The 13,296-nt window shown below is 37.2% G+C and overlaps 1 protein-coding gene across 2 annotated transcripts; it reads right to left on the reverse strand.

Moving 5' to 3' along the window:
* Window positions 1–7,762: 7,762 nt before the first annotated feature.
* Window positions 7,763–10,042, reverse strand: LOC137717889 (probable WRKY transcription factor 40). 2 transcript variants are annotated; one of them, XM_068457392.1, is made up of 5 exons: window positions 9,806–10,042; window positions 9,583–9,645; window positions 8,922–9,275; window positions 8,686–8,802; window positions 7,763–8,433 (listed from the first exon to the last, which is right to left on the reverse strand). In XM_068457392.1, exons 1-5 carry the CDS (start codon window positions 9,887–9,889, stop codon window positions 8,053–8,055), a joined length of 999 nt encoding a protein of 332 aa, XP_068313493.1. In that variant the 5' UTR covers window positions 9,890–10,042; the 3' UTR covers window positions 7,763–8,052. The 2 variants fall into 2 exon arrangements, with proteins under 2 accessions (XP_068313493.1, XP_068313491.1); XM_068457390.1 differs by having other exon boundaries at window positions 8,922–9,278.
* Window positions 10,043–13,296: the final 3,254 nt, after the last annotated feature.

The raw sequence follows: 13,296 nt of genomic DNA on the forward strand, positions 1-13,296 counted from the left end.
TCCATCTCGTATTCTGGCACAATCATTTCTCTGTGAAATAGTAAACAAATAAAGAATGTAAGCGTACGGCAGAGGCACCTCAAGGAACCAAAAAGTCTTTGTATTTTTTTCATATTCAGAGGTCGTCGTTGAAGTCAATTATGTAAGGGCTAAATGTCCACAGACAAAGTACCAATTGACTAACCAACAAGGAGAAGCTGATCAGTGGACCATGCACGAAACCTCCCCACGAGCGCCCACTTCATCACATGACTCGCTTCACTCTTCCTTTGTAATATATGATGAGAGATTATTTTAAGTATCATGTATTTAAGGAGTATTTCACATATTATAATATAAGTAACGAACATAATTTATTTTTTTGTGTTTCGTTATTTATTTTGTGACATCTGAATTATCTTTTTGAATATCGGGTATTTTGAAAACTTCTCTTATATGTTTGCCTATAATTAATTCTGGTATTATATTTATAGATCACTATCTCTATTACTAATTTAGTACTGCATTTTAAAAAGTGATTTTCACAGGATACATTTTTTTAACAATGTTATATGTTTATTTTTATTTTTTGAATTAAAATAAACAAATTAAATCAGGAAATATCTAGAGCAAATCGACACGTTACTCATAATTGAGCAAGAGTGTGCAGTAACAAAATCATTTTCTTTACATTAAAGCTTTTGCCAACGTTATATTTTTTCCACATAAATACGAGTAATGCTATGAAAGTTGCATCTTTGTGCTACTGAAAATAATTATCAACAATTGGTGGATGCGGAAAGGGCATAGGGTTTCTGGGTGTATGTAATGGTCCTCATCTCTTTGGGAGAGGGTAGGTACCTCACACACGATAATTATCGAAAACCTAATCTCGCTTAATCTTTTTCCTTTTGACAAAATAAAAACTAAAAAAACTTCTCAGTTAAAGTCCAAGTAAAAAAGTAATTAACAAGTTATGTTAATTAGTGGAAATCGAATATACATATATGTACCTGCATTGCTGTATATACTATATGTTTAAGCTAAATTCCAGAGTTGGATTTAAAAAAAAGAAGAAGCCTTTAAATTTCAAAAGATCACATATTCAAGGTCATCCATATTCCAGAATTTCACCAAGCATACTGATCATGAGACCCATAAGTACGTACTAATAGTTAGCACGTACTAGCTAGTACTCATCTCCATGTACTACTAAAAAGCTCCACTAACAAACTATAAGTAGTTTTCACGCGTGAAGACTTTCTTTGGTCTTAAAGAAAGAAGACCTAGAAGCCAATACGCGACACATATCAATAGTTACATTCCAAGACTTTCCTACCATGTTAATTGATAGATGGCTATACTTATATTGAGGATTTGGGAAAATTAAAGCTTAAGCCATTATGGCATTGCCATCATCACACTCGTTTGCGCAGACACAAAGAGCGAGAAAGCGTTTGTGCGGAGAGACAGGGAGAAGAAAAACACGAAACAGCGAAAGAAATAATATATGGGTACTTTAAAAAAAAAAAATGGAATCCTAAACCTTGAACCGTCTAAGCCGCCTAGCTCATCTAGTTCGCCTAGTCCACGTAGTCCGGCTAGACCGCTTAGACCGCATAGTCCCTACCTGATTTTCCTCTACGTTTTGACCTAAATCGCATTGGTCCTCAACTGCCTAGCTCCTATGCGCAGCCTAGACACTCACCTAGGCCGATTTTTAGAATAGTGCATAGGGCCCAATCCGATGTTTTTACTTTAATTTTTTTCATTGAGTTTAATTTGATGTTGGTGGCTCTTATGGAAGTTCAGGCAATCGATTGCTTGTGAGTTTTGAAGAGGACTTTGGTCTGAGGATCAATGGAGGGAGAGAGGGAGAAGGGAAGAAAGTCAAAGAGTCTTGGGGTTTAGGTTTAAGGAAGAGGGCGATGAGGACGGTACCATACCAAACCAAATAGTGTTGGTCGGTTGCTCAACACACGGTAGAGTAATTTTTTGTAAGATCAGGAGAGCATTTCAGATTGACACATTTAGGCCCCTCTTAGACTAAAATTCCGTATATATTGGATTTTAATTTGTTAAAAAAATAAATTGAAGAGTATGCGCTAGTAGTTATTTAATTAGTCAATTTATACGGCTGAATCACGACTATATATTCCACTAGTTAGATTTTTGAAGGGCATTATTTTCTTGTCAATTTCCTATCCTGTCCTGTCCATGATGTTGATCATGCAACTGCTTTCTTATGCCTTATAAGCTACTCCAAGTGATGAACTTATTAATATAGTTGCTTCCAATTCGTTTTGTCCAACATTCCGGCCTTAATATTATTGAACTCTTTTTTGTCCTGACGCGACCCGCACCTTCAAGTCGTTCCGTTTTAAGTCTTATTAGTTGGGTTTCTGTATATTTCCTTGAAATTCAATTTTTATTTCTGTTGATCTTTCTAAGCGATAAAAGTTGTTGTGTTTAGGAGATTAATTATTGGAGTTTTTCAACTTTAATCTTCAGAAGATTAAAATTTAATAAAAATCTGGTGTTATATTGAATATTAATTTTAGTCCTTTAATGCGTACTTAATTCAAATTCATAATATAAAACAAAAATAGATATCTTATTTAATATCATAACATTAAATTTTAATTTATTATACACATTTTAATTCATTAATTTTATTTAACTGCCTCTAATTAGTGTATCTAAACGTCCATATCATACTATATTTTACTAAATTAGTGTACCGAAATGTCCATACCTAAATATATTGTAGTGAATTAATGGCACATAAGAAAATATATAAAAATATAAGTGTACTGGAAATTCCGTACCTAAATATATGATATTAAAGTAGTGTACTGAAATATCGGTATCTAAATATATTATACTAAACTAGTGTACCGAAATGTCTGTACCTAAACATATTATACTATGTAGTGTGCCGAAATGTTCGTACCTAAATATATTGTAATAAATTAATGGCACATAAGAAAATATACGAAAACATATGTGTACCGAAAAATCTCGACTAAAATATTTTCTTACACTTACCATAATGAGAATTAAAATGTATAATATTTTCATAAAATTTAATTTATGAAATTATAAATAAAAAAGAGAGAAATTGAATACATATGTTGGAATTAAATAGATTTTAGAGACTAAAATCAATTTTTAATCTTGTATAAGATATTTTTCTAGACTTCATCTTATTTGAGGATTAAAATCTAGTTTTCTATGAATTATTCCCACAAGTGAACCCCTTGATGTTAGGGAGACCTTCTATTTAAAACATATTTTGTAAATTATATGACGTGATCCTTGATGACTTGATAATTACTTAAGTATTGATTAACGTGTTTATTTCCTATTGGTGACACATCACATGGTTTACAAATTTGGTCTAAAAAATTAGTCTACCTAATAGTTTCCTTATTAGAGCACTGAAGGAAGTTGAGGTTTTCAAAAATCAATTGTCATATGTGGGGAGTTGCCTTTAAGAGCAACTCCACCGTATTCAATAGCCCGGTGTACCGGCTCAATTTCTTACCCAATTGCCCTAGCTCTTTGCTCCAGCTGATGCAGACGATTGGGCTGAGGGGGGCTCGAGTGAAAGGGTGGGCTCAAATCACAGGCTTGAGTGCCTGAGGCTGGATGATGCAAGGTTGACGTCAGCCACGTTCTAAAAAAAATTTGTGTCAAGCGCGTGTCTCACACGTGCGCGTGGGGGCGAGTCACAGACAACTTTTCAGTTGGTGGGGTCCGCGGTCCAGAGCTCTGAAATTACTGTTTATAGGGGCATGTGGTACATTCTCGTTCGTTGGATTTCAACGGATAAATTTTTTGGACTGTTGGATTTCCAATGGTAAAAAAAAATTCAAACCTCCCCCCAACGACTAGATGACGTGACACAATATCATTCGTTGGATTTCAAATCAATGGTCAACGTTATTCGCCTTTAAAAATAAGAAAAAAAAAATAAGACAAAAAGGAAAAAGAATTAGATATATGACTATTGTGCCACGTGGCACAATCTGGAGGGTTGGATTTCAAATTTTTTTTAATCCAACGGCAGAAATTAATTAAGTTAATAAAAAATGTAAAAATTTAATAAAAAATTAGAAAAAAAAATTAAAAAAATGATTTTACTTTTCTATAAATACCTTATCATTATCTTTTACCTTACACCACAATTTCATATTTTCTCAAATACTTTCACCCACATTCCAATATTTCTCTCAAAATTTCAATCCAATTGGTTTCCAACAAAATGACTAATGATGCAGGTACAAATTGGATGCTTCTTGAAGATGTTACGTTGTGTTCTAGCTGGGTTGAAGTTACTCATGATCCAATTACGGGTAATGAGATGCAGTTGCGAGAAATGTGGAGTCTTATTCATACCCTTTTTCTTGAGAAAATTGGTGGGAAAATAACCAAAGAATCGATGTCCAGTCGTTGCAGAATACTCAGCCAATCGTTTAGTTATTGGAGAGACACCTTGGCATAAGCTAGTAGTAATATTCGAAGTGGGGAAAGTTTTGTGGATCAGGTAACAATATATTATTTATTTTTTTGTACTATACCCAAATTTACATTAGGTACTTTGATTATAATTATTTCTTCTCCCGCATTGTGTAAACACTTCAAGCGCAAGCTTGGTATAATGCCAAAACCAAAACCAAAAACAAAAACAAAGCATTCACCCGGTGGTAATGTTGGAATATTGTCAAATATTGTCCTAAATTCAGAGTTGTGCCTGTCGGTCTGCAAGTTGTTATGAACAACACCCCTTTACACTCTATGCCCGATCATGACTCGCATGTTCATGAAAATGACATAGAACAAGTGCCAGAAGCGACCCCTGAACAAGGGTCGGGGTCGATCAATTATCCAATTAGGCTTCAAGGTATGAAGGTTTCAAAGAGAAAAGGGAGTGCTTCCAAGAATGATTATGCAAAATATATGGAAGAACTTGCTCGCCAAGGTGAATTGACCTTGGCACGGGAAATGGCTAAATTTGAGGCTGATAAGGCTAGAGAGGAGGCAAAAGCTGCAACTGTTGAGAGATTATTTCAAGCTAATGAGAGAGAAAGAGAGCTACTTAGGCAAGAAAGGGAAGATCTTAATGAAGAAAGAAGGGCTTAACAAGATCGTGACATTATGAAGGAGCCTGTAGAGGCGATGTCTTCGAATTCTAAATATTTTTGGAATTCGGAGAAAGCGAACATTATGCGAATGAGGTGTGCAAGAGAAACAAGAGCAAGAGGAGATGGTCATAGCACCACAAATTGTTAGGTGATGATTTTCCATTCATGAGGGACTAGGGAATTTGTTTTAATCAGAGCCCATAGTTTTCCAATTACCCCATAATTTTCCAATTACTTTGGGTTGTAATTTCTTATTTATTGAATAGAGTACTTTATGTTGTTTCCAATTTATTGAATTTAGTACTTTATTTAAACTAAGAGTATATTTATTTAATTTGGTCATTATTTAAACTAAGAGAATCTTTATTCAAAGGACATAAACACACCAAATAAAATTACATAAACATACCAAATAAAATTACAAACACACCAAATAAAAAAAAATTCACTAAATGAACTTAAAAAACACACCAAATAAAATTAAATGAAAACACCAAATAAAAACAAGCGCACTAAATGAATTTCAATTGCCACTGATGCTTTATCAAGTCAATTTACCCGGCATTGTGAATATATGCGTCCGGAAGTGAAGTATATCGTTGAATGAGCCTTTCATTGTAACGTCCATCCCTTTGTAATGGCTCGTGTTGCACAGGTTCTTCGGTGGCATCATGAGCACAATATATTTGCATTCTGGAATTTTTCATCGTGTCTGGCTCATATTCATCAATGGCATCATAATCATACTCATCTTCCACAATTATGTTGTGAAGAATGATGCACGTCATCATGATGGATTAAAACAACTCTAAATCAAACATTCTAGTAGCACCCCTTACAATCGCCTAACAAGCTTGGAGGATACCAAAACAACACTCCACTTCCTTCTTACACCCCTATGGACAGCTTGCAAAGTGTTTTTCCTTTGCACTTTGTGGATGTGGCACTGTTTTGACAAATGATGACCACTTTGGGTAAACGTCGTTTGCTAGGTAGTATGGCCCGTGGTACTTATGTCCGTTGATCCAATATGTGACTTTTGATGCTTTTCCTTGTAGGATATCGTTGAACACTGGGGATTGGGCAAAGACATTGAGGTCATTTTGAGCTCCTGAAACACCGAAAAAAGCGTGCTAAATCCATGTATCAAATGATGACACCGCCTTTAAAATGATACTTTTTGCTATTTTTCTGTCCCCATAAGCTCCTTGCCATGCACTTGGACAGTTTTTCCAGGTCCAGTGCATACATTGGATGCTTCCAATCATCCTAGGAAAACCTCGCATCTCGCCCTTCTTTAGAAGCCTTTGCAAGTCCATCTTAGTAGGTCTCCGGAGGTACTCTATGGTGTAGGTAGATTCAATTGCGGAGCAAAACCTTATCGGGGACTCAAGAATGGTTGATTTCCCCATCCTCGCTATCTCATCCACTTAGTTTGCAGATGCTCCATATGCAAGCATCCGCAAGGCAACAATAATTTTTTACTTAGGAAGGAGACCTATAACACCAAAAGCATCGTTCTTTTGCACAAAGTAAGAATCATGGTTGCAACCAGCAATCATAATTTTGTTGAACAAATGTCGTTCCATTCTAAAACAACATCTAAAGTACGTATCAGGGAATGCATTGTTACGGACAAAATAATCGTCCAAGAGATCCGTACCTTGTCGTTGCCTACTTCTATCAATTTTTGTAGAACGGCTAGGCCTGGAGATCTGAGCCACAACTTGGATGACTTGACGGGAATGTGAGGCTCTTTGGCTTCTTGCTTCATCATCTCTCTTTCTACGCTTTTCATCCTCATCTTCTTCCATCTCATTTTCGCCCACTTGGAGATTGAACATTTCTTCCCCTTGCTTAAACAATTCTTTCACTTGCTCATCGATTTCCCACAACATCCTTGAAGAAGACATTGTAAGAAAGAAGCAGAAACTATGAATAATGATACAAATTTTGATTTTGGTGTATGATTTCTTAGGATGGATGGTGGGTTATAAGGAGGAAAAAGAAAGGATTAGGTTGTAGATAATGCCACGTGGCATGCCGTTATTCATTAAAAATTTGATCGAAATCTATCCTCAAAGATTGTAAACAGATTGTGACATGTGGCACAACGTAATTGGTTAAAAATCTTATTGAAAATGTATCCTCAACGATTCTAAAAAGGTAACTACACGTGTCACAATGGCATTGGATAAAAATCTTATCGAAATCTATCACCAAAAATTGTCTTTTTGGATAATGACATGTGGCGCAACGAGAACGATTAAAAATCTTATCCGAAATTACAAATAAAACTATTTTGTATTATTTTATAAATTAAAAATATAATATTTTATTGCCTATTGCCATGACTATTCAATTAGGGGTGGAGATGCAAAAGACAATTACTGTTCATTAAAGGTAGTTACTGTTTACTGGAGGAGATTGAATAGGAAGTTGCCCTAGGGGGCCTTTGATACGGTGGAGTTGCTCTAATATGAAGCACATCCAGTACCATAAAAAAGTTAAGGTTCAATCTCAAAACCAATTGGAAATGGGTTATAAACAAGATTCGTTAACTTCTCAATTTGTGGTAAGTTCAGATTCTTACACAAGTCACATAAATATATATGAGTGAATAAATGGTAACAAAGAACAAGAAGATTTTGGTTCATCGATTTCAAAATTTTATTTACATCCCTACACTTTAATTACAACTCTCAAATCATATGTAATGTAAGTAAGAAAAGAAAGGATAATGCCTACTGAATTTGTAGACTAAATTTTGAAAACTAAAGGATATGGAAGTTCACGATTGGTTTATTACTTAAGCGTTCATAAACGTGTTCATACTTAATGGTGGCACATCATTTAGTTTGCAAATTCAGTCTCTCTTTCTCTCTCTAAGTGATAACAAGGTAACTCTTATTAGGGTTCTAACTTTTCACCATTTTCGGGCCATAGTGTGGTCTGAAATTCTTCCTGAAATGGCAGCAGCAAGAGCAGATGTGAAATCGGGATCTTTGGTCAGGGAAGAAGCCATTTGTTGTACCAAAAACTGTTGGAACGCCGGAGCTTGAGTTTCTTGGGGGTACATGGCACTATTGGGACTTATTCGATTATCGTCACATAAAAATGTTGGAGCTGCAGATCTCTTTGCCACGGATGGTAAAACGGAAATTGGACTAGTAATAAGCTGCTGGTTCTGTTTTGGAGATACCGGGGCTATTAGTGTAACTTCAGCTCGCTTACCAGGATGCATGTGGTTGTGTTCTCCTTCATATGTAGCCACCAGTAGGCATGGATTTTCAGCACTTTTTTGCACCTGAGAATTTTAGTAAGAATATCAGTACATAATCTCACACCCCCAACACTATGTAGTAGTATTTCTTTTTATTTTGTAAGTGAAAAATCTGAAGTCCAACTTCCATGAGTTTGATACCTAATCATAGATCGGGTCACCAAACCCCACACCCCCAATACAATATAGTTGTATTAAAAAAACTCTCACTTCTCTTTTCTATTTTTCTGGAATTTCATGTTGGTAAGAAGGAGATTGGGTTCACGTAATTAATACCTTCTTTTTAACAGGGCAACTTGGGGCAAAGGAGCACTTGTAGTAAGCTCTAGGAGATGGGTTATCTCTTGTGACCTTCTGACCATATTTCCTCCACTGGTATCCATCATTCACAATCTGCATTAAATTAGAATCAAAGAAATTACTAATGGAAGTTCATAGTTTATGAAGAAAAAAATCCCTAGAAATCTCAACAGATGCAGTGGGCTAGGGTTAATTTGATGAATAGGACTTACGAGGCCTGTATCGGATGCATCGGTGTGAACATAAACCCTGGAAATCTTTAAGTTGGTGTTCTCCTTTAGCCTCTTGCATGAATACTCTTTATCATCACTGATGGAACTGGTGTCAGTATTAGTCCCGGGATTAATTAATCCAATCACGTTGTTGTAATCTTCACTGTCTGCCTTTCGCTTCCTATAAATATCAGATGTGTTGTTTTGCTGCTGCTGGGTGGTCATCAATTCCCTCACATGGGATTGCAAAGTGTTGTAATTCTCGCAGAGGGCAGTTAGCACCTCAGTCAGCTTCTTGTTCTCCACACTTACCCTATTCAACTCTTCGGCCAACACATCATGGTGACTAGCTGCCTGCTATACGTTAAAATCAAATTAAGAAGACCAATTTAATAAGTTTCATTAAAAAATTATAGGTGACAAACAGTTTCAGAAAAATAATTTATGCACAGTTTTTCACCTCTTGCACTCTCTTTTTCAATCATTGGATTAAACAAATTAAAGCAAAATTAATGGCCAAAATTAAGAAGGATGTACAGAAGGTGACAAATCAAAGCGAAATTAATGGCCAAAACTAAGAAGGATGTGCAGAAGGTGAAAAAACAACGTGCAAAAATATGTACCCATACTTTCATTACCATGTTGAACAAAATTAACTCACCTCTTCTTTCACCAATGCATTGCCTTGGAGTTGAGCACAACCCCCTTCAAACTCTTGTTGCATCTGATTTCAAAGTAGATTATTTAGGAGATTAAGTAGATGTTCCAATGTGTATAACTTAATTACCAAGAAAATAAGGTCAAACCCAGAAGAAACAAGGCATCAAAGAATGATATTAACAACAACAACAACAACAAAAAGCTTGAATTATAAAACTACTCACAGTGGCAGGAGCTCGATGATCATTGGCACGGCAAAACGGAACAAGATTAAGGCCGAGAGAAGTGTTCACCCGCGTTGAGTCCATTGTTGATCAAGAACAAAAGGCTTGCAATTTGCACAAGTTCATAAACTTTGTGAAGTTTCAGTATTGAAAGCAAAACTTCTCAGGACTCGGGAGCTGTCCAATGCATATATAGCTATAAGGAGAGCGAAGACAAATAATAAGGAATATGCTGGGAAGGAAAGTGCGAGGAAATAGCAGGGAGGGAGTGAGAAGACATTCAATGTATTTTCTTAAGATTGTCACGTCTCATGATTTATCTCCATCTATCTAGAAATTGTTATTTTATACATATAGCGAGAGATGTATGGGAATGGAGGAGTAAAAAGTCAAAAGCCATGTCGGTCTTGAAATTCCTGATGGTCAAGGTCAAGGCTCCGACTTTGCTGGATAAGATATTAATTATATATAAGTCGGCATGTTTGGCACTCCTTGTAGGTAGTTGCAGATGAGGAGAAATTTTATATCTATTTACAACACAAATTATGTAATGTATTATTTTATATGTTATATTAAAAAAAATAAGTAATATAATTAAATACAAACGAAAATTATATAACACAATTTCAGTTAAAAATAATGTCATTATATAACACAATTTCAGTTAAAAATAATGTCATGTAACCGAATTATGAGTAAAATGAGTTACTCTTAGAGTAGTTAGGTTTTTATAAAGGTGATTAATTAGCTTTGGTTTGGTCTTGTTTGTCAACATTGACCGAAGATCAAGATTCGAGAAAGGCACGGCTTACACACGCAGGACGGCGCAACACGGTTTTGAAATTACGTTGTCAACTTGTGTGCTTGCTTAGCTCCTTCCAACTTTCAACCAGCCTTGGACTTTCTATCTGTTCATATCTTCACGGACCACAGCTTTTGAATTAATTTCTACGTGCCCCCTTTAAGAAGATTAACCATTTGTATTGATGTTGGCATACAAAGTTTATTGCAGTTATGGAACAATGGTTTATTGCTAGATGATTATTTTGCATTACGGATGACAATCATGGCAAAGCTAAATAGCTAATTCACCGAGGGCACAACTAAGTAGTGGCAGATACAGGATTACCTCGTTCCATTAAATAATAGCGCATGTAGTGCCAAAAAAAATTTCAATGTTTTCGATGAAGTATTTTATCGAGCACTTGGTCAATCCATACCATTGTATACTTAGGGTGTGTCTGTTAGGCCTCATTGTTTGTTTCATATTGGAACTAAATTTAATGAAATTAAATGGCACTCGCTAGAAATTCTTAGCGAGAGCCCTAAAAAATGAGGGGATTGCTGAGAATGACTTCTTTCTTTGCCCACTTCCACGAGAAATTTTTTAACCGGAACACGGGGGTACACCACGTGTTTTTATATAAGTGGTGACAAAGTTTATTTTTTAAGTTATTAACTTTTTTAACACACATATCCCACCATTTGTATAGTGACACGTGGTGTACCACCTCGTGTGCCGGTCACACTAAAAAAATTTCTCCACTTCCACCTAGGGGTGGGCAAACAGGTATAGGAACTGCAGGTCGGGGCAAATAATCAAGGTTCGGGGCGGGTATGGGTTGATTCCAATTTTTAATAAGAGAAACGGGGCTAGGCGGGGCGGGGCAGGGGCAGGGCAATGAAATTTTAGAGACGGGCCGGTTCCAAATGTATAAAAAAACGAGGCCCCAGACCGGCCCATTTGTAATTGCAATGGACAAACGAGATTGAAGAGGACAATATCATCCAATCTTAACCATCAGTTTTTACTCTAGGTCTCAATCAAACTCGAGTCTCTTTGGTTTTAGACTCCACTCTTCTTTGCGTCCCCTCGCATCCACCCACAGTCTCCGTCAGTCACTTTCTACACCATCCAGAACATCATAGCCGTAGTGAGTCTGGTGACCACCACGATGACCCATATTCTTGATTGTCCTCCTCATAATCTCCCTTCCTCCTGAGTCCCACAATATTGACACTCATCTCATCTTTCCCATTTCTCTCTATCTCCCTCGACGATATCACCGAAAACCCAAAAGATTGATCCATCTTCAACCCATTGCCACCGCAGCGATGACCACCACCTCATTACCCTCATTGAGATCTCTGGTTTAGGCGTTATCGGAGTCGAGAGACAGAGAACTTGATTTGGGATTGGGATAGATGAGCAAGAAAGACATGGACCATTACATTTCCCACTTAACTCATCTTTTCCCACTTCTATCTCTCTTCGCCCACATCATTGAACGTAGACCACAACTGATTCACCATCATCGTCACCCATCACTGTCGTCGCAACCATCATCACCCTATCACCGTCACCGTCGTTGACTTATCTTTTCTCTACTCTCCCGGACGATGTCACCGAACTCAGACTATCATCAATTCACCTTCGTTACCCCAGACTTTCATCGAACTCCACATGCTTCTTTCAATTTCTGGTCGAGACTAGTGTGGCGTTCGTGGCTGGGAGATTGGGTATCACTTCATTTCATTTGTACGACGGTGCTTAGTGGGAGTTGTGGAGTCGATTTTGGAAATCCGTTTTGGTTGATCGGGAAGAATTGTTGCTGCTATGGGAGCAATATGGAACATACTGGAACTCTGTATCAAAACTGAAAAGGAAAAAAAAAAGAAAAAAAGTAATTGGACCTATTGACCCGTCCCAAATCGACCTGTTTGAAACAAGTTGGGTTAGGTCTGGTTTCCAAACTCAAAATCCCTTTACCTGGCCCAGTCTGCCCCGTTACATTTTAAAACATGTAGGGTTTGATTCCTCTAAATTTGGGATCGGCCCGTGCCCAGCCTTACTTCCACCTTGTTTAAGTCCTAGACCCCCTTCAGCCTCTTCCGTTTTACTTTGTTGCCCTATTCCGCCTCATCTAAGTCTCAGACCCCCTTTTGCCTCTTCCGTCTTCCTTCTCTACCCTCTTCCGCCTCTTCCACTTCCGACAAGACCCATATACCTCTACTGCATCCGACCATCGTGGGCACATATCGACCATTTTCTTGGAACTACTCCAGTTAAAGGCATTGTATGACGAACTTCATTTGGCTCCGTACAATGAAGCGTTTGAACCACTGCTTACCAACGAGAAATAGGGGACAAGACGATCGAGTGGCCGATCAAGGAGTATTCCCTTGGAAACGACTTGTCATTTGAGTTCCGATCGGGCGCCAAAGATGAGTGGATGAAATTGGTTCCCGAGAAAAGCAAAGCTAGACGGTGGTAGCATTTCGAGTTCACCGTCCGAGCGCACATCAACGACTCGGACGATTCAACTTATAAGTGTTAAGCCATAAGCGCTAGGTAACTGTACTATTTTCTGCAATAATCATGACGCTAACATTCCCATCAGATTCTCGGTTGGTGACTCGATTTTCTACATTTTGTCCTTGTAATCTCCGTTTACTCTTTTTTTATTATTTCTGTTTAGGTGCAAAATGCT

This window comes from Pyrus communis, chromosome 15 (assembly GCF_963583255.1).
Source record: "Pyrus communis chromosome 15, drPyrComm1.1, whole genome shotgun sequence".
Classification (NCBI taxonomy): domain Eukaryota; kingdom Viridiplantae; phylum Streptophyta; class Magnoliopsida; order Rosales; family Rosaceae; genus Pyrus; species Pyrus communis.

Bases quoted from the DNA above. Each gene is read 5' to 3' on its own strand.
- LOC137717889 (XM_068457390.1), bottom strand. From the start codon at position 9,889: ATGGACTCAACGCGGGTGAACACTTCTCTCGGCCTTAATCTTGTTCCG. The intron at 9,646-9,805 runs GTGAGTAGTTTT...CTTTGAAATCAG, and splicing joins ATCATCGAGCTCCTGCCACT to ATGCAACAAGAGTTTGAAGG. The intron at 9,279-9,582 runs GTGAGTTAATTT...TTTAACGTATAG, and splicing joins ATGCATTGGTGAAAGAAGAG to CAGGCAGCTAGTCACCATGA.